The sequence below is a fragment of the Nicotiana attenuata genome, chromosome 1 (assembly GCF_001879085.1).
Source record: "Nicotiana attenuata strain UT chromosome 1, NIATTr2, whole genome shotgun sequence".
NCBI lineage: Eukaryota > Viridiplantae > Streptophyta > Magnoliopsida > Solanales > Solanaceae > Nicotiana > Nicotiana attenuata.
Window position 1 is genome coordinate 10,916,185 of NC_031989.1, and position 21,947 is coordinate 10,938,131.

Here is a 21,947-nt window from a genome sequence, read left to right on the forward strand (position 1 = left end):
TAGAGCCTCTGATACCTCGAAAACCAGTGAGTATGTCCCATCCGGGGAAGCTTCTGAGGGTAACTCCATGCAAGCACAGCCGGAATGGTGGCCATAGAGGTTCGGGAGAGGGCAGCCAAGACTCTGAGCCCTCTTCCACATGGGCTCCCCCTGCTCCAATAAACTTAGATGATGATGATGTTCTAGATGATGGGAGAGGGGGAGATACTGCAGTGCCGGGGTTAGAAAGATCAAGGAGGCCGGAGATATGGGAGGACAGGTTCGTTATTGCCAATGCCTTTGCAAAGTTCCGGAATGGTGGCCACAGAGGTCGTTCACTCTTGAGCAAAAGTTTTTAATGAAAGACTTGAACAAACACAACCCCAATGTCCTCAGGCAATTCCAAGGGCAAAAAGGTTGGAGCTGGTTCACCAACAAAGTGCTAGATACAAATGAGTACCTAGTCAAGAAGTTCTACGCAAATGTTGCTCACATCAAACAGGGAACCAAGGTGACAAAAGTGCGGAATCTGAAAATCCGCTTTGACTTCTGTGCACTAAATACGTATGTAGGGTTATAAGTGAAAGTAGTGCAGTATTTGGAGAAGCTAGATATGGGTGATGCAGCTCGTCCGTGGTGGGCTGAGATTCTGGCAATTCCAGGGTCAACACCTCTGTGGCTCACAGCTGGAGTTCAATTTTCCGGGCCACCCTAAACTTTGAAACAAAAGGGTGGCAAACGTTTGTGTGTAGCCGCATTGACCCATGCCTCAATGAAAACATGCTCCCAATTCCCCGTGAAGTTTTGGTGGCCTCGATTATGGCTGTGTATCCGATAAATGTTGGTGCCATCATGTCCACCAACATCACTCTAGCAGTCCAGAAGGGTGAGAGATCCTATCCGTACCCGAACTTCCTCACTGAATACTTCAAGGATCAAGGGGTGGAGTTGAAGCATTATGACACAGATGTGAAGGCAAAAAAGCCTTTCTCCTGGTACCACCTTCAGGGAGCTGACAACCCTAAATTCAAAGGCAAAGTTACTACTGCCACTGGCCAGTCTGAGGAGCCAACGGTAGTGGTCACTAATTCAGCTGCCGAGCCTTCTACAACAGCAGGTACTTCCACAGGGACAGCAGCCATGCCACCTCATCATCTACTGGACTCCCTGCTTCTACTATACTATCAGTTCCATTGCCAGTGCCAGCTTCATCTACCTATCCTCAGACTGCGCTACGAGTCTCCCAGACTTTGGCGAGTCTCAACAACTGGATGCAGGCAGCTACTACAAAGCTGACTGATATTTCTAGTGCTGTTGCAGCACAGTTCTCAGCCCCAGCATAGCCATAGATACCTTTGTCAGTGGAAGCATTGAAGAAGATTTTGGAAAACTATAAGACTATTAAGGATACTCTAGTGGCGCATGGGAAGGTCATTGCAGCCTTGAGCAAACAGGTCAAAAAGATAAAGAAGTCTCAAGCATCAAAGAGGTCAGTAGACAGGTTGACAAAGGAGGTCGCCAAGATTGCATCTGCATGAGAACTTCCATTGGACCTACTCATGGAGTCCACTATTCCAGCAGCACATGCAGCACCAGAGGCGGCAACCGGACAGTCTGAGGAGCTGGTTGCCACTTCCCACACTGCTGAGGAGATGATCCAGATGCTCAGCAACCCAGTTGACTCTCAGCCTGGTGATGATGAGATACAGGTTGAGGTGGAGGTTGCTGAGGATCCCATGCAGACTGAGACCACATAGGGAGTTCTCTTAACTCTCTACCCTTTCCCTGTTCTTATTTTTGTTAAGCATTGGGGACAATGCTTATTTTTCATTTGAGGGTGGTCTATTATGATTATTTGACATTTGGGTTGTAATAACTCTAATACTATTTTTATTTCATCTTTATTTTCCTTCGGTATGTATAAAGTTTTCTCCATTTGATGTAAATATTCATTTTCCTTATGTATATATTCATTTGACTTCGATTTATATATTATTTTATCTCGCTTTCTGTAGTTTATTTCATAGCTTCTTTAGTTGCTTTTCTTTAGTAGTATAACTTCTTATTTACTCTAGTAGCTTCTTTTTAATTTGCTAGCTTCTTTTTACGTTGTGAGTGAACAATAAGCCTTTGGTTTTCTTAGTGCCACGGTTCTTTCCAAAGGTGGATTATGTGTGAACCGGGTGGCTCTTCCCAACGATGGATGGTGTGACATCACTACTGCAAAAAGGTCATTTGGCGGCAATTATTTAACGTCAATAAGTCAATTGCCGCTAATATATTCTATAAGTTGAAATATATGCGGCAAATGACCATTAGCCACTAAAAAATAACCTTTTATCGGCAATAAAAATAAATTACCATTAGAAATTACTGACTTTCAGCGCATAGGGTTTTTCTTTTTTTTTTTTTAAAAAAAAAATTTCCCTCCCTGCCCAAGTAATTAATCTTTCCCTCCCTATTTTTAGGACAAGATCGAAGATTCCCTCCAATCAGAAAATCATCTGAAACCTATTCCTTCATCGACTCGAATCAAAATATTACGAAAACCTATTCCTTCATTGAACTGGATACGGAAGAGACGATCTATTAACAAAATCGCACATATATATAGGTCTCCGGCCAGCCTTTTCCCCAGATAACTGTAATTCTTTCCCAGGTATCTTCTCTTTTTACCCAGCCGATGCGATTAACAGTTGAGTTTTGGATTGTGCTGCTCGATTATGCTCTATCGTCGTTGTTAGTATTCTCTATTTTATCCGTTTCTCACTTCTCTTTTCGTGTAGGTTTCGAGATTGTTTCAGAACTCATTCTTCTCCTTCAATTTCTTGTATTTATTGGCAAAACAATCTGCTTACCAGGTACAAATTTGTGCCTTCAACTGTTGGGATTTGAGATTTGCGAAAGTTCAGTTTTTTCTGCATATGCCAGTTGTTTGTGATATCCGACTGTTTTTCTGCTATTCTTGTGATTATTCATAAATTTCTAAGCGTCGTCGATGCATTGAATCTACCACTAGTCGAGATGTTGTGTGTAATTTTCATTGTCGTCGATAAATAGTGGTGTCAAATCTTTATATTTTCTTACCTTGACGTCTCTGTAGAATACACCTCTACTATGACAGTAGTCAACTGCATTTGTTCCTTTGTATATTTTCTGTTATTCTTGTCATTGTTCAAAAAATTTTATTGTCGTCGATGCATATCGATTTCAAATCCTCCATAGTCAATAGTTTGACATAAAATACAGAAAGTGCAATGCTGCTATTGCTTGGCCTCGTCAGCTCGGAACTCGTTTTCCCTTTACTATTCATAAATAACAAACCTTGGACTCTCAATATAAATCTCACAGTCATAGTTTTGGTAAAGGAAAATGTCAAGCAAAGAAATATTTAGCGCCAATTTGAACATTCTCTAAAAGCAAACAATCTCTAAATTTCAACTATGTCTAGTGGAGGTGGTGAGAATGGAGCTAAAAAAGCAGAGGAATTACATCCTCATCCAATTATGGAGCAACTTAAGAATGTACAATACTGTGTTAACAACCCACCACCTTTGTGTACGTGACATTATTTAGACAAGACCATATTGTCAATTGTTGTTAATTTCGTCGAAAAAAGATATTGAACTGATACTATGATTATTTTATGATAAATGCAGCAGAAGCATTATTCTTAGGGTTTCAACATTACATATTGAGTCTTGGTAATATTGTCTTAATTCCTAGCATCCTAGTTCCTCAAATGGGAGGTGGCAATGTAAGAATTTCCTTCAATTCCTTAACATTATGACTATTTTTTTGTTTTTGTTTTTTGGACTGCTGAAACTAGCTAATTGATATTGTCTATTATCCTTTTATTGATTCAATTGATTTTGAGACAGTGATCTTAAATTGTAGGATGAGACGGCAAAAGTAGTACAGACAATGCTCTTTATTTCAGGAGTGAATACATTACTACAATCTTTATTCGGGACCAGATTGCCATTGGTAATAGGTGGTTCATATGCATACTTGATACCAATTACCTCAATTATCCAGTTTAATAGTTCCTCAGTTCTTCAGGATCCTGAGCTGGTAGTATAACATTTTTATCTATTTCTCTCTCTCTTTTCGGGTAGGAGGGGTGTGAGACCAGAGGCGGATCCAAGATTTAAACTTGATGTGTTCAATTTTTAAGGTTATTCACACTGAACACATTGTACTCTGGACTATATTGTTCGGACTCTCCAAAAATGCCGTTAGGTGCATGTCGAATCCTCCAAACGTAGTGCATTTTTGGAGGATCCGACACCGACACGGGTGCGGTAGCATTTTGGAAAGTCTGCAACATAGACTATGGAATTATGATGATCAGAATTGAATATTTGTTGAAATGCTCCGTGTCAAAAATATTGTTCATCTGCCTCTGTTGGGACTTTGAGTTGTTTTCTTTTTTTGGGTGGGGAGGGGGGGAGGTTGTCCATTCAGCTGATGTTTCTTGAATTTGTTCTTGCGACTGATATTTGCAGAGGTTTATGCATACAATGAGAGGCATACAGGGAGCTCTTATTGTTACTTCTGGTTTCCAAATTATAATGGGCTTCTTTGGCCTGTGGAGAAATCTTGTAAGGTGTGTGTAATCTGAAGTTCTTGTTTTTTCAGTCTTGAGCATGTGGAATATTCAACTTTAGGTCATCAACTTCATTTTCTGTATAACTTCTGCATTTCTTGTATAATTTAGGTTACTTAGCCCTCTATTTGTGGCACCACTTGTTACTTTGACTGGACTAGGGCTCTACCATCTTGGCTTCCCATTGGTGAGAATTTTAATCCTAGACTTCTCGTATAATATATGCTTTTGATTAAAATATGCTCTCTGGAAAGATGAGAACATCAGATTGCTGAAAACATGTTCACTAATTAAACTTTTTGTATTCTTTATTTTGTAGATTGCAGAATGTGTCGAAGTTGGGATACCACAGTTGATTTTCATGGTTGTCATCACACAGGCAAGTAATTCCATTCACTATAATGAATTTAAGTTTGGATTTATATGCTTTTTTATGAGTACATTGTTCTCTTTCATGGAGTTGTTGAAGAGGATACCGTAGCGTATTCTCTTTACTAAAGCAGTGATATTGATCAAGTGATTTTGAAATGGTATAGCCTGTTGAGTAAATGTAAATATATAAACTTGCTAAAATAATTTGCCGATCAAAAGATCCAGGATACACTGTAGCATTTTTGTGCATTGAGCATAAGGGTTAAAGAAAAAAATTCTAACATAAAGCTTGCTCATGTCGTGATAGTAGTTATTCACATCATATATCCTCTTCCTACTCGAATTGATTCCCTGAATGTACTAAATTTCTTGCAGTATCTACCAACATATCTCAAATTAAAGAGGCCGATATATGACCGGTTTGCAATGCTCTTCTCTATAGCAATTATATGGTTTTATGCAGCAATCTTGACCTGGAGTGATGCATACAAGAATGCAAAGGAAGCAACTTGCCGCACTGATTGTCAGTTTCAGTAGAAACCAGCTTCACCAACACCTGATCCAGTTCTTCCTTAACAGCTGAAAAACTTTCAGTAGATTTAGCAATCTGCTCCTCATAACTCTTTAGCTGATCTTCAAGAGCCTTCAACGTCTCATTCAATGTTTTGTGCCTATGTATCTCTGGTAACAAATTTGCTAGTTGCCTCTTGGAGTTTAAGCTCAGAATCCTTTTTTAGTGTATCATGCAGTGACTCAAGCTCTATGCTTCTAGCTGTTGCTTGCTCCAAAACTCTTCCTTGTTGCTCTAGCTGCTCTTCTGCTGATTTGAGCTTTTCCATCACCTCACTCTCTTTCAACCCAGTAGCGTTAAGATCATTCTCAATACCTTCCAGTCTCTGTTGAGTGGCATTCAATTCATTACGCAGGACCTCAAGCAGGTTTTCTATTTCAGCTAGTTTTTCAACTGAATTCGTGTATACATCCTCTAAGTTTTTCTTCTCCTCTGTCACATTGTCAGGCATTGACTCAATTCCTTTTCTTTCTCCTTGGTCTCCTCCAAAGCAACCTCAAGGCTTGATGATTTCATTTTGAATGCCTCCACTTCTGCTTCAAGTTTAGACGCCCTATCAGCGTGCTTCTTAGATTCTGCTTCTGTCGCCACACATTTTTTCTCTAATGTGCTTATTTGTTCTTCAAGCTCCTGAATCCTATATTTCTCTGTTTCGAGCAATAACTCCAATTCACTCACCCTTTTGCCCGCTTCATCTACTTTCGAGTGGGATACCAGCATCAAGTCCTCTAATTCACGGCTGCGTTGATCAGTGATGCTGGCCCGACCCTCATGCTCAAGCCCTTGTTTTCTGCATTATTACCCTTTGATGTAGGACTAAATGAAGGGTCTGTAGGATTCAGCCTTTTCCCAATTCTAGCATTAGATTAAATGAAGGGGTTGTATGCATAACTGAAGTAATTCGCATCTTTGGTCTGTTGTGTCCAGATTTGTATCTCAATCCTTACCTGCGACGACCCAAAGGGTCATCACCTGTTTCCTCATTCGTTCTGTGCTTCCGAGGCCTTGAAAACCTCATTTTTTCTTGCCTCGATTTGCGTGTGCAGTTCGGGCGCGTAGCCGGAAAGCTTTTATGTTGAAATATGTGAATTCTGTGAAAAAATTGAAGAATTTTGATATTAATATGATTAAAGTTGACTTCGGTCAACATTTTTGGTAAACGGACCCAGACCCAAGATTGGACGGTCCCGGAAGGTCCGTAGAAAAATATGGGACTCGGGCATGTGCCCGGAGTCGAATTCCGAGGTCTAGAGCCCGAGGAAAGAATTTTTCTGTGAAATTGTTTTTCTAAAATTATTAAGGAAATTGGAAATGAAAATTGATTAAAAGACTGTGGTATCGGGCTTGTATTTTGGTTCCGACGCCCGTTACAAGTCTTATATATTGTTTAAGCGCTTTCTATGAAGTTTGGTCGAAATCGGACGTCGTTTGACGTGTTTCGGACTATAAGTTCCAAGTTTGAAAGTTTATGAGTTTAGAAGAAAAATCATGAATTTTGAGGCTTGATTCTATGTAAATGATGTTATTTTGGCGATTTGATCGCACGAGCAAGTCCGTAGGATATTTTTGAGGTTGTGTACATGTTTGGTTTGGAGCCCCGAGGGCTCGGGTGAGTTTTGGAAAGGTGTCGAGTTGCATTTTTGAACTTTGAAAAAATGTTGCAGGTCAGGTCTGTTGGCAACGCATTTGCGAAGGAATTCTCGCAAATGCGAGACTCACAATTGCGAACTCCCCATCACAAATGCGAAGAAGGGAAGTTTGGGCCAGATCGCAAATGCGATCAACACTTCGCAAATACAAAGTCTGGGGAAAAGGCTTGGGATCGCAAATGCGATCCATTGGCTCGTAAATGCGAGGTGGCCCTGGTCGCAAATGCGATCGAATGTTCGCAAAAGGGAAACCTGGCCACCAGACATGGGTTCGCAAATGCGAACCAAGAATGTCGCAATTCCCAGCCCTGTTTTGTTCGCAATTGCGAACCATGGTTCGCAATTCCATATCTGAGGCCCAGCAAATTTTATACTTAGTCGAATTTTCATCACTTTTCACCATTCTTTCAAAACCCAAACACCATAGGCGATTTTTCAAGAGCAACTTCATCCCAAATCATTTTTAAGTTGATTTTTACTCAATTCTTCCAACTTTTAACATCATTAAACATGTTTTCCACTTGAAATCAAGGATTTTCATGGGTGAAATTGGGGTTTTTGGGTAGAACCTAGATTTTCTGTAACTTGGGGAGTTGGACCTCGATTTGAGGTCCGATTTCAAAACAAATTATATATTTGAACTCGTGGGGGAATGGGTAACCGGATTATGGTTCGAACCTCGAGTTTTGACCACGTGGGCCCGGGGGCGTTTTGGGAATTTTTGGGTAAAACTTTGGGAAATCTATTTTCATGCATTCAAATTGATTTCATTATCATTTGTTGATACATTCAAGCAATTTGTGATTAGATTCGAGCGAATTGGAGGTGGAACCGCGAGGTAAAGCGGTAGTTGAGGATTAAGTGGATTTCAAGGCTTTGAGGTAAGTGTTTGGTTTAACCCTAGCTTGAGGGAATAGGAGTTGGGTCTTGTTGCTAATTGCTATGTGATCGAGTACGATGTATAGGCATGGTGACGAGTATCTATACATTGGTGTCTAGCATGACCGTGAGTCCTTATAATGTGATTATCGTGACTTGGTTGAGAACTCCGTCTTTATTGGAGAATTTCTATATGTTGTGAATAACATGTGAACGGTAATATGATCATTTGATTCCTGGGAGCATTGGCTCGAATTGTGATACGAATATTGAAAGTATACGAAATGACTTGATTCTTTGGAGCGTTGGCTCAAAATAGTAAAGTGAATTATAAGATAAGAAAAGTAAGAAAGAGAAAGCGTTGTTGATTATTCCCTTGCCGGGACGCTTGGTTGAACTTGTCGGATTCTTTCCCTTGCCGGGATGTTTGTCAAATATTTGCTTATTTTATGCCCCTTAATTGTGACTGTTGTTTGGGGAGTCAGACTGTTAAATGATATTGAGGATCGGGTTGCGCGCCGCAACAATGATGTTGAGGATCGGGTTGCGCGCCGCAACAATAATATATGAGGATCGGGTTGCGCGCCGCAACAATGATATATGATAAGTGATATGGGTCGGGTTGCACGCCGCAACAATGATATTGTGGAGCGGGTTGCACGCCGCAACAATGGTAATTATGGAGCGGGTTGCACGCCGCAACAATTATTGAGGCTATGTGTTTACATTTGAGTATTGATTCCTTGTTCACTGTGAACCTAAGTTGCTTTAGTTGTTACTCTGGATTATTGTTATTATTGTAACTCCCCATAGCATGTTTCCCCTCCCATGTTGGTAATTGCTTTGTATTCGATTTCCGCTGTATATCTATAACTGCACAGGTTTATGTGGTGTCCAGTCTAGCCTCGTCACTACTTCGCCGGGGTTAGGCTAGACACTTACCAGCACATGGGGTCGGTTGTGCTGATGCTACACTTCTGTGCATTTTTGCACAGGTCCAGGTTTTGAGGAACAGCAGCAGCAGTAGTTCGGAAGCAGGCGATTCATATTCACGAGACTGAGGTAGCCTTGCAGGCGTCCGCAGGCCCGGCGTCTCTTCTCATTGTTTTCTTTTAGACTGTTGCCTCCTTGTTTCGAGACAGACAGCTGTTATATTTCTTTCAGACCTTTGTATTTAGTTTATTCTTAGTGGTTCGTGAGTAATGTGACACCAAATCTTGGGTAGAGGTTGTTTTTGACTATTCCGCGTTTTAAATTCATCATTTTAAGACAGACTTCCGCTATTGTTCTTATTAGACTTTATGTTCTATATTGATGTTATAAACTGTTAAAGATAATTGCTAGTGATGGAAAGGTAATTAAGTTGGCTTGCCTAGCTACCACGAGTAGGCGCCATCACGACTCTGATGGTGGGAAATCCGGGTCGTGACAAGTTGGTATCAGAGCACTAGGTTACATAGGTCTCACAACTCACGGACAAACTTAGTAGAGTCTGAGGGGTAGGTACGGAGACGTCTGTACTTGTTCCCCAGAGTCTATTGAGTTAGGAAAAATCTCTCATTTGTTCTTTCTTGTCGTGCGATTTGGTTTCTTAAATGCTGATTGAATTTCCACTCTGTTCTTTCGCAGATGGCGAGAACACGCGCTTCCTCATCCTCCGATCAGCAGTCCGAGCCCCAGGCAGCTCCCGCTAGGGGCAGAGGACGTGGCCGTGCTAGGGGCCGAGGTAGGGGCAGGGCCCAGCCACCAGCAGCAACACCAGTGGCGGACCCTCAGGTTGGCCTTGACGAGGAGGTTCCGGCCCCAGCTCAGACAGTTCCGGTGGGCCCAGCTCAGGTCCCAGAGGGGTTTATTGCTACCCCAGTTCTTCAGGACGCCTTGGTCCGGTTGGTTGGCCTCATGGAGAATGTCACCCGAGCAGGATTGCTTCCTGCAGCACCAGCCACTTCCCAGGCTGGAGGAGGAGCCCAGACTCCTGCTGCACGTACTCCGGAGCAGGTAGCTCCCCAGACTCAGATCCCACCGGGCCAGCCAGCTGTGGCAGTTCAGCCGGGGGTAGTTGCACAGGCCGGTGATGGAGCGGCTATGTCCGCTGATGCTTTGTGGAGGCTGGACAGGTTCACCAAGCTTTTCACTGCTACATTCAGCGGAGCTTCTTCTGAGGACCCCCAGGATTTCTTATACAGCTGCCACGAGGTTCTTCGAAACATGGGCATTGTGGAGTCCAATGGAGTTGATTTTGCGGCTTTTCGTCTATCTGGATCCGCCAAGACTTGGTGGAGGGATTACTGTTTAGCCAGACCAGCAGGGTCGCCGCCTTTGACTTGGGATCAGTTTTCAGAGTTGTTCCTGGAGAAGTTTCTCCCCGTTACTCAGAGGGATGCTTATCGGAGGCAGTTCGAGCGCCTCCAGCAGGGGTCTATGACTGTCACCCAGTATGAGACCCGGTTTATCGATCTAGCTCGCCATGCCCTCGTCATACTTCCCACTGAGAGGGAGAGGGTGAGGAGATTTATTGACGGTTTGATCCAGCCTATTCGTCTTCAGATGGCCAGGGAGGCGGGTAGTGACATTACGTTTCAGGAGGCGGCCAATGTGGCCCGGAGGATCGAGATGGTTCTGCCACAAGGGGGTGGTCATAGGTCAGACAAGAGACCCCGTCACTCAGGTCGATTCAGTGGTGCCTCACCTGGAGGCAGGGATTCTTATGATAGGGGTCAGTCTTCCAGGCCCTTTCAGTCAGCCCTCCAGGCTTCGCAGGGTGCTCCAGGCGATCGTGGTTCTCGTGGGCAGTATTCTGATCAGCAGCCCATCAGTGCACAGCCTCTTCAGAGTTTTCGTGGAGGTCATTCGGGTCGTCAGGGCCAGTCTCATCGTACAGAGGGATGTTATGAGTGTGGCGAGTATGGTCACATCAGGAGAGCTTGCCCGAGATTGAGGGGTACACAGTCACAGCAGCAGGGTCCTCGCCCCATGATTCAGGCACCAGGTGACCCACAGCCTGCCCAGCCAGCCAGGGGCAGGGGTAGGGATCATAGAGGTGGAGGTCGAGACCCTAGAGGTGGAGGCCGGACCGCCAGAGGTAGGGGTCAGCCGGTAGCCGATCGTCCCAGAGACATGGTTCAGGGAGGTGGGGCTGATCCCCGGTTTTATGCTTTACCAGCCAGACCAGAGGCCGAGTCGTCAGATGCCGTTATTACAGGTACTATTCTGGTTTGTGATAGAGATGCGTCAGTGCTATTTGACCCTGGGTCTACATATTCATATGTATCGTCTTATTTTGCACCCTGCCTGGCTATGTCTAGTTATGCTTTGGACATTCCTGTTTATGTATCTACACCGGTGGGTGACTCTATAGTAGTCGACCGGGTGCATCGTTCCTGTGTGGTTGTGTTTGAGGGTCTAGAGACCCGTGTTGATTTACTGCTTTTAGATATGGTGGATTTCGACATTATATTGGGGATGGATTGGTTGTCCCCGTATCATGCTATCTTAGATTGTCACGCCAAGACCGTAACCTTGGCTTTGCCAGAATTGCCCCGACTAGAGTGGAGAGGGACCTCAGGTCATGCCACTCGCAGTGTTATTACATATGTCAAGGCTCGACGCATGGTCGAGAAGAGGTGTTTAGCTTATCCGGTGTATGTTCGTGACTCCAGCGCAGAGGTTCCCTCTATTGACTCTGTTCCTATTGTTCGAGAGTTCCCTGAGGTTTTCCTTTCAAACCTACCGGGCATGCCGCCCGATAGGGATATTGACTTCTGTATTGATCTGGCTCCGGGCACGCAGCCCATTTCTATTCCGCCGTATCGCATGGCCCCGCCAGAGTTGAAGGAGTTAAAGGACCAGTTGCAGGAATTACTAGAGAAGGGTTTTATCAGGCCTAGTGTTTCTCCTTGGGGTGCGCCGGTGTTATTTGTGAAGAAGAAGAAGAAGAAGGATGGTTCGATGTGGATGTGTATTGATTACCGGCAATTGAACAAGGTGACGATAAAGAACAAGTATCCGCTGTCGAGGATTGATGATTTGTTTGACCAGCTTCAGGGAGCAAAGGTGTTTTCAAAGATAGACTTGAGATCTGGCTACCATCAGCTGAAGACTAGGGTGTCTGATGTCCCTAATACAGCATTCCGCACTCGGTATGGGCACTATGAGTTTTTAGTCATGTCATTTGGGCTGACCAATGCCCCAGCAACATTTATGGAATTGATGAACCGAGTGTTCAGGCCATATCTAGACTTATTCATGATAGTCTTTATTGATGATATTCTGGTGTACTCCCGCAGCCAGGAAGAGCACGAGCAGCACCTCAGAGTGGCTGTCCAGACTCTGAAGGATAGTCAGTTATATGCTAAGTTTTCGAAGTGCGAGTTCTGGTTGAGTTCGGTTGCATTTCTGGGTCATATGTATCAGCAGAGGGTATTCAGGTGGACCCGAAGAAGATTGAGGCAGTCAAGAATTGGCCTCAACCAGCTTCAGTGACCGAGATTCGGAGTTTCTTGGGGTTAGCAGGTTATTACCGTCGGTTCGTGGAGGGGTTTTCTTCTATTGCAGCCCCGATGACCAGATTGACCCAGAAGGGTGCCCAGTTCAGATGGTCAGATGAGTGTGAGGCGAGCTTTCAGAAGCTCAAGACAGCTCTGACCACGGCACCAGTGTTGGTTTTGCCCACGGGTTCAGGGCCTTACACAGTCTATTGTGATGCTTCCCGTATTGGGCTTGGAGCAGTATTGATGCAGGATGGCAAAGTTATTGCCTATGCTTTGAGACAGTTGAAGATCCACGAGAAGAATTATGCGGTTCATGATCTAGAGTTGGCAGCGATTGTTCATGCTTTAAAGATTTGGAGGCATTATCTATATGGTGTGACGTGTGAGGTGTACACGGATCACAAGAGCCTTCAGTATCTGTTCAAGCAGAAGGAGTTGAATGTGAGGCAGAGGAGGTGGTTAGAGTTGTTGAAAGATTATGATGTTTCTATCTTATATCACCCGAGTAAGGATAATGTGGTGGACGATGCATTGAGTAGGAAGTCTGCCAGCATGGGTAGTCTTGCGTATATTCCGGCCAGCCAGAGACCGCTTGCTTTAGATATTCAGGCGTTGGCCAATCGATTGGTAAGATTAGATATTTCTGAGCCCAGCAGAGTGTTAGCTTGCACGGTTGCTCGTTCTTCTCTATTGGAGCGTATCCGTGATCGGCAATTTGATGGTCCCTATTTGTGTGTCCTGAGAGACACGGTGCGGCGCGGAGGTGCCACGAAGGTGACCTTAGATGATGATGGTGTTTTGAGATTGCAGGGACGAGTTTGTGTGCCTAATGTTGATGGGATTCGTGAGTTGATCTTAGCGGAGGCCCATAGTTCTTGGTATTCTATTCACCCGGGTGCCGCGAAAATGTATCAGGACTCGCGGCAGCATTATTGGTGGCGTAGGATGAAGAAGGATATTGTTGCATATGTGGCTCGGTGTTTGAATTGTCAGCAGGTCAAGTATGAGCATCAGAGGCCCGGCGGTTTGTTTCAGAGGATTGAGCTCCCCGAGTGGAAGTGGGAGAGGATTACCATGGATTTCATTACTGGCCTTCCGTTGACTCGGAAGAAGTTTGATGCTATTTGGGTCATCGTTGATAGGCTGACCAAGTCAGCGCATTTCATTCCAGTAGCAGTCTCCTATTCATCCGAGAGGCTAGCTGAGATTTATATCCGGGAGATTGTTCGCCTTCATGGGGTGCCGGTATCCATCATTTCGGACCGGGGTACGCAGTTTACCTCGCGCTTCCGGAGAGCAGTTCAGCAAGAGTTGGGCACCCAGGTTCAGTTGAGCACAGCATTCCATCCTGAGACGCACAGTCAGTCTGAGCGGACTATTCAGATTTTGGAGGATATGCTTCGGGCTTGTGTCATCGATTTTGGAGGCTCGTGGGACCAGTTTTTGCCTTTAGCAGAGTTCGCCTACAACAACAGTTACCAGTCCAGCATTCAGATGGCTCCATATGAGGCGTTGTATGGTAGGCGATGTCGGTCTCCAGTCGGATGGTTCGAGCCGGGAGAGGCTCGGTTATTGGGTACAGACTTAGTTCAGGAGGCCTTAGATAAGGCCAAGATTATTCAGGAGAGGCTTCGTTCAGCTCAGTCTAGGCAGAAGACTTATGCAGACCGTAAGGTCCGAGATGTAGCTTTCATGATCGGAGAGCGAGTATTACTCCAGGTGTCGCCTATGAAGGACGTGATGAGATTCGGAAAGAAGGGCAAGCTTAGCCCTAGGTACATTGGTCCGTTCGAGATTCTCGATCGAGTAGGAGAGGTGGCTTATAGGCTTGCATTGCCACCTAGCTTATCAGTCGTGCACCCAGTTTTTCATGTGTCTATGCTTCGGAGATATCACGGTGATCCTACCCATGTATTAGACTTCAGCACGGTCCAGTTGGCCAAGGATCTGTCGTATGAGGAGGAGCCGGTAGCTATTCTAGACCGGCAGGTCCGACAGCTGAGGTCGAAGAGTTTTCCTTCTGTTCGTGTTCAGTAGAGAGGTCAGCCCCCTGAGGCCTCGACCTGGGAGTCCGAGTCTGACATGCGGAGCCGTTATCCACATTTATTCCCTGACTCAGGTACTTCTTTCTTTTGTCCGTTCGAGGACGAACGGTTGTTTTAGAGGTGGAGGATGTGACGACCCAAAGGGTCATCACCTGTTTCCTCATCCGTTCCGTGCTTCCGAGGCCTTGAAAACCTCATTTTTACTTGCCTCGATTTACGTGCGCAGTCCGAGCGCATAGCCGGAAAGCTTTTATGTTGAAATATGTGAATTCTGTGAAAAATTTGAATAATTTTGACATTAATATGATTACAGTTGACTTGGTCAACATTTTTGGAAAACGGACCCGGACCCAAGATTGGACGGTCCCGGAAGGTCCGTAGAAAAATATGGGACTCAGGCATGTGCCCGGAGTCGAATTCCGAGGTCTAGAGCCCGAGAAATGAATTTTTCTATGAAATTATTTTTCTGAAATTAATAAGGAAAATGGAAATGAAAATTTATTAAAAGACTGTGGTATCGGGCTCGTATTTTGGTTCCGACACCCGGCACAAGTCTTATATATTGTTTAAGCGCTTTCTGTGAAGTTTGGTCGAAATCGGACGTCGTTTGACGTGTTTCGGACCTAAATATCTAAAGTTAGAAGATTATGAAGTTTGAAATGAAAATGATGATTTTGAGGCTTGATTCAATGACTTTGATGTTATATTGGCGATTTGATCGCTCGAGTAAGTTCGTAGGACGTTACTGAGCTAGTGTGTGTGATTGGTTAGGAGCCCCGAGGGCTCGGGAGTGAATTGGAGGTGGTTCGGGGTGTTTTTGGCCTTAGAGTTGTTGCAGAAGTTCTGCTTCTGGTGTTCAGAGAATTTGTTCTCTGCGATCGCGATTCCATTCCTGCGATCGCATAGAGTCTTCTCCAGGCATTTCCAAATTTCTTCAACGCGATCGCATAAGTTGTCCCGCGATCGCATAGTCTGACCAGTCTCTTCAATGCGATCGCACTCACCTCTACGCGATCGCACAGCTTTACACTTCGCCCAAAAGTCTTGGCTTCCCTTCTTCTATGCGAACGCACGAATTGTTCTGCGATCGCGGAAGCCAAGCTTCCACTCCTCTATGCGATCGCATCAATTGCCCCGCGATCGCATAGACCAAAAACGCCCAGTTATTTTAAAGCCTAAAAACAGAACCAGTGACGGGATTCCTTCATTCTTTTCACACGAGCTCTCCTCTTAAACCCTCCATAGACGAAATTCAAGCTCTCCTTCCTCCATAACTCTTTGGGTAAGTAATCTTAACATCATTCCCTCATTATTTCTTCATCTAATTACTAATTTCCTAGCCCTAAATCATGAAAACAAAGTAGAAATTAAGGGTTTTGGGCAGAGTAGGGTTTTGAGAATTTTGGGTGATTCAACCTCAATTTGGGGTCGAATCTTCAAACAAATTACATATTTGGATTCGTGGGGTTATGGGTGATCGGGTTTTGGTCCGAGCCTCGAGTTTGGACCATGTGGGCCCGGTGTCTAATTTTGGTATTTTTGGAAGAATGCTAGAAAATTCATATCTAGGCTATGGGATGTTGCCATTGAGTCTTTATTGATATTATTGAATTAATCATGCCTAGATATCACTGTTTCGGAGTCGGATTGTAGAGGAAAGGCGGTCTTTGAAGGTTGATTGCTATTCTTGGGACCGAGGTAAGTGTTTGGTTTAACCCTAGCTTGAGGGAATAGGAGTTGAGTCTTGTTGCTAATTGCTATGTGATCGAGTACGATGTATAGGCATGGTGACGAGTATCTATACATTGGTGTCTAGCATGACCGTGAGTCCTTATAATGTGATTATCATGATTTGGTTGTGAACTCCGTGTTTATTGGAGGATTTCTATATGTTGTGAATAACATGTGAACGGTAATAGGATCATTTGATTCCTGGAGCATTGGCTCGAATTGTGATACGAATATTGAAAGTATACGAAATGACTTGGTTCTTTGGAGCGTTGGCTCAAAATAGTAAAGTGAATTATAAGATAAGGAAAGTAAGAAAGAGAAAGCGTTGTTGATTATTCCCTTGTCGGGACGTTTGGTTGCATTTGTTGAATTCTTTCCCTTGCCGGGATGTTTGTCAAATATTTGCTTATTTTGTGCCCCTTTATTGTGACTATTGTTTGGGGAGTCGGACTGTAAAATGATATTGAGGATCGGGTTGCGCGCCGCAACAATGATATTGAGGATCGGGTTGCACGCCGCAACAGTAAAAGGTGAGGATCGGGTTGCGCGCCGCAACAATGATACATGATAAATGATATGGGTCGGATTGCGCGCTGCAACAATGGTATTTGTGGAGCGGGTTGCACGCCGCAACAATAGTAATTATGGAGCGGGTTGCACGCCGCAACAGTTATTGAGGCTATGTGTTTATATTTGAGTATCGATTCTTTATTCATTGTGAACCTAAGCTGTTTTTAGTGGTTACTCTGGATTGTTGTTAATATTGTATCTCCCCTTAGCATGTCTCCCCTCCCATGTTGTTAATTGCTTTGTATTCGACTTTCGTGGTATATTTATAACTACACAGGTTTACGTGGTGTCCGGTCTAGCCTCGTCAGTACTTCGCCGGGGTTAGACTAGACACTTACCAGCACATGGGGTCAGTTGTGCTGATGCTACACTTCTGTGAATTTTTGCACAGGTCTAGGTTTTGAGGAGCAGTAGCAGCAGTAGTACGGGAGCAGGCTCTCATATCACGAGACTGAGGTAGCCTTGCAGGCGTCCGCAGGCCCGGCGTCTCTTCTTTATTGTTTTCTTTTAGACTGTTGCCTCCTTGTTTAGAGACAGACAGTTGTTATATTTCTTTCAGACCTTTGTATTTAGTTTATTCTTAGTGGTTCGTGAGTAATGTGACACCAAATCTTGGGTAGAGGTTGTTTTTGACTATTCCGCGTTTTAAATTCATCATTTTAAGACAGACTTTCGCTATTGTTCTTATTAGACTTTATGTTCTATATTGATCTTATAAACCGTTAAAGATAATTGCTAGTGATGGAAAGGTAATTAAGTTGGCTTGCCTAGCTACCACGAGTAGGCGCCATCACGACTCTGATGGTGGGAAATCCGGGTCGTGACAAGTTGGTATCAGAGCACTAGGTTACATAGGTCTCACAACTCACGGACAAACTTAGTANGAATTTTCATCACTTTTCACCATTCTTTCAAAACCCAAACACCATAGGCGATTTTTCAAGAGCAACTTCATCCCAAATCATTTTTAAGTTGATTTTTACTCAATTCTTCCAACTTTTAACATCATTAAACATGTTTTCCACTTGAAATCAAGGATTTTCATGGGTGAAATTGGGGTTTTTGGGTAGAACCTAGATTTTCTGTAACTTGGGGAGTTGGACCTCGATTTGAGGTCCGATTTCAAAACAAATTATATATTTGAACTCGTGGGGGAATGGGTAACCGGATTATGGTTCGAACCTCGAGTTTTGACCACGTGAGCCCGGGGGCGATTTGGGAATTTTTGGGAAAAATTTGGGAAATCATTTTCATGCATTCAAATTGATTTCATTATCATTTGTTGATACATTCAAGCAATTTGTGATTAGATTCGAGCGAATTGGAGGTGGAACCGCGAGGTAAAGCGGTAGTTGAGGATTAAGTGGATTTCAAGGCTTTGAGGTAAGTGTTTGGTTTAACCCTAGCTTGAGGGAATAGGAGTTGGGTCTTGTTGCTAATTGCTATGTGATCGAGTACGATGTATAGGCATGGTGACGAGTATCTATACATTGGTGTCTAGCATGACCGTGAGTCCTTATAATGTGATTATCGTGACTTGGTTGAGAACTCCGTCTTTATTGGAGAATTTCTATATGTTGTGAATAACATGTGAACGGTAATATGATCATTTGATTCCTGGGAGCATTGGCTCGAATTGTGATACGAATATTGAAAGTATACGAAATGACTTGATTCTTTGGAGCGTTGGCTCAAAATAGTAAAGTGAATTATAAGATAAGAAAAGTAAGAAAGAGAAAGCGTTGTTGATTATTCCCTTGCCGGGACGCTTGGTTGAACTTGTCGGATTCTTTCCCTTGCCGGGATGTTTGTCAAATATTTGCTTATTTTATGCCCCTTAATTGTGACTGTTGTTTGGGGAGTCAGACTGTTAAATGATATTGAGGATCGGATTGCGCGCCGCAACAATGATATTGAGGGTCGGGTTGCACGCCGCAAAAATAATATGTGAGGATCGGGTTGCGCACCGCAACAATGATACATGATAAATGATATGGGTTGGGTTGCACGCCGCAACAATGATATTGTGGAGCGGGTTGCACGCCGCAACAATGGTAGTTAAGAGCCGGGTTGCACGCCGCAACAGTTATTGATACAAATGTGCTTATTGTTGGTATTAGATTCTTGCTCGCTGTAAATTCTAAGTTGCTTTAGTTTGTTACTCTAGATTATTTTTATTATTGTAACTCCCCATAGCATGTTTCCCCTCCCATGTTGGTAATTGCTTTGTATTCGATTTCCGCTGTATATTTATAACTGCACAGGTTTATGTGGTGTCCAGTCTAGCCTCGTCACTACTTCGCCGGGGTTAGGCTAGACATTTACCAGCACATGGGGTCGGTTGTGCTGATGCTACACTTTTGTGCATTTTTGCACAGGTCCAGGTTTTGAGGAGCAGTAGTAACAGTAGTACGGGAGTAGGCTTTCATATTCACGAGACTGAGGTAGCCTTGTAGGTGTCCGCAGGCCCGGCGTCTCTTCTTTTTGTTCTCTTTTAGACTGTCGCCTCATTATTTTCGAGACAGACAGCTTATATATTTCTTTCAGACCATTGTATTTAGTATATTCTTAGTAGTTCGTGAGTAATGTGACACAAAATCTTGGGTAGAGGTTATTATTGACTGTTCCGCGTTTTGATTCATAGTTATAAATCAGACTTCCGCTATTGTTCTTAGTAAATTTCATGTTCTATATTGATGTTATAAACTGTTAAAAATAATTGCTTAGTGATGGAAAGGTGAATAAGTTGGCTTGCCTAGCTACCACGAGTAGGCGCCATCACGACTCCGATGGTGGGAAATCCGGGTCGTGACAAGTTGGTATCAGAGCACTAGGTTACATAGGTCTCACAACTCACGGACAAACTTAGTAAGGTCTGAGGGCCAGGTACGGAGACGTCTGTACTTGTTCCCAGAGTCTATTGAGTTAGGAAAAATCTCTCATTTGTTCTTTCTTGTCGTGCGATTTGGTTCCTCAAATGCTGATTGAATTTCTACTCTGTTCTTTCGCAGATGGCGAGAACACGCGCTTCCTCATCCACCGATCAGCAGTCCGAGCCCCAGGCAGCTCCCGCTAGGGGCAGAGGACGTGGCCATGCTAGGGGCCGAGGTAGGGGCAGGGCCTAGCCACCAGCAGCAACACCAGTGGCGGACCCTCAGGTTGGCCTTGACGAGGAGGTTCCGGCCCCAGCCCAGACAGTTCCGGTGGGCCCAGCTCAGGTCCTAGAGGGGTTTATTGCTACCCCAGTTCTTCAGGACGCCTTGGTCCGGTTGGTTGGCCTCATGGAGAGTGTCCCCGAGCAGGATTGCTTCCTGCAGCACCAGCCACTTCCCAGGCTGGAGGAGGAGCCCAGACTCCTACTGCACGTACTCCGGAGCAGGTAGATCCCGGACTCAGATTCCACCGGTTCAGACAGCTGCGGTAGTTCTGCCGGGGGTAGTTGCACAGGCCGGTGATGGAGCGGCTATGTCCGCAGATGCTTTGTGGAGGCTGGACAGATTCACCAAGCTCTTCACTGCTACATTCAGCGGAGCTTCTTCTGAGGACCCCCAGGATTTCTTATATAGCTGCCACGAGGTTCTTCAGAACATGGGCATTGTGGAGTCCAATGGAGTTGATTTTGAGGCTTTTCATCTATCTGGATCCGCCAAGACTTGGTGGAGGGATTACTGTTCAGCCAGACCAGCAAGGTCGCCGCCTTTGACTTGGGATCAGTTTTCAGAGTTGTTTCTGGAAAAGTTTCTTCCCGTTACTCAGAGGGAGGCTTACCGGAGGCAGTTTGAGCGCCTCTAGCAGGGGTCTATGACGGTCACTCAGTATGAGACCCGGTTTATCGATCTAGCTCGCCATGCCCTCGTCATACTCCCCACTGATAGGGAGAGGGTGAGGAGATTTATCGATGGTTTGATCCAGCCTATTCGTCTTCAGATGGCCAGAGAGGCGGGTAGTGACATTACTTTTCAGGAGGCGGCCAATGTGGCCCGGAGGATCGAGATGGTTCTGCCACAGGGGGTGGTCATAGGTCAGACAAGAGACCCCGTCACTCAGGTCAATTCAGTGGTGCCTCATCTGGAGGCAGGGATTCTTATGATAGGGGTCGGTCTTCCAGGCCCTTTCAGTCAGCCCTCCAGGCTTCGCAGGGTGCTCCAGGCGATCGTGGTTTTCGTGGGCAGTATTCCGATTAGCAGTCACTCAGTGCACCGCCAGCTCCCATCAGTGCACAGCCTCTTCAGAGTTTTCGTGGAGGTCATTCGGGCCGTCAGGGCCAGTCTCATTGTACGGAGGGATGTTATGAGTGTGGCGAGTATGGTCACATCAGGAGAGCTTGCCCAAGATTGAGGGGTACACAGTCACAGCAGCAGGGTCCTCGCCCCATGATTCAGGCACCAGGTGACCCACAGCCTGCCCAACCAGCCAGGGGCAGGGGTAGGGATCATAGAGGTAGAGGTCGAGACCGTAGAGGTGGAGGCCGGACCGCCAGAGGTAGGGGTCAGCCGGTAGCCGATCGTCCCAGAGACATGGTTCAGGGAGGTGGGGCTGATCCCCGGTTTTATGCTTTACCAGCCAGACCAGAGGCCGAGTCGTCAGATGTCGTTATTACAGGTACTATTCTGGTTTGTGATAGAGATGCGTCAGTGCTATTTGACCCTGGGTCTACATATTCATATGTGTCGTCTTATTTTGCACCCTGCCTAGCTATGTCTAGTTATGCTTTGGACATTCCTGTTTACGTGTCTACACCGGTGGGTGACTCTATAGTAGTCGACCGGGTGCATCGTTATTGTGTGGTTGTGTTTGAGGGTCTTGAGACCCTTTATTGATTTACTGCTTTTAGATATGGTGGATTTCGACATTATATTGGGGATGGATTGGTTGTCCCCGTATCATGCTATCTTAGATTGTCACGCCAAGACCGTGACCTTGGCTTTGCCAGAATTGCCCCGACTAGAGTGGAGAGGGACCTCAGGTCATGCCACTCGCAGTGTTATTACATATGTCAAGGCTCGACGCATGGTCGAGAAGGGGTGTTTAGCTTATCTGGCGTATGTTCGC

The 21,947-nt window shown here is 44.9% G+C and overlaps 1 protein-coding gene across 1 annotated transcript; it reads left to right on the forward strand.

The window, feature by feature from the left end:
- LOC109232998 (nucleobase-ascorbate transporter 7-like) lies at nucleotides 1,539-5,497 on the forward strand. The gene is made up of 7 exons (XM_019398722.1): nucleotides 1,539-1,700; nucleotides 2,766-2,840; nucleotides 3,877-4,053; nucleotides 4,488-4,588; nucleotides 4,700-4,775; nucleotides 4,908-4,967; nucleotides 5,336-5,497. Exons 1-7 carry the CDS (start codon nucleotides 1,539-1,541, stop codon nucleotides 5,495-5,497), a joined length of 813 nt encoding a protein of 270 aa, XP_019254267.1.

Excerpts from the sequence above, each read along its gene's own strand:
- LOC109232998 (XM_019398722.1), top strand. The coding sequence starts at position 1,539 with ATGGAGTCCACTATTCCAGCAGCACATGCAGCACCAGAGGCGGCAACC. Across the intron at positions 4,054-4,487 it reads TTCTTCAGGATCCTGAGCTG|AGGTTTATGCATACAATGAG; the intron begins GTAGTATAACAT and ends TGATATTTGCAG. Across the intron at positions 4,589-4,699 it reads CTGTGGAGAAATCTTGTAAG|GTTACTTAGCCCTCTATTTG; the intron begins GTGTGTGTAATC and ends TGTATAATTTAG.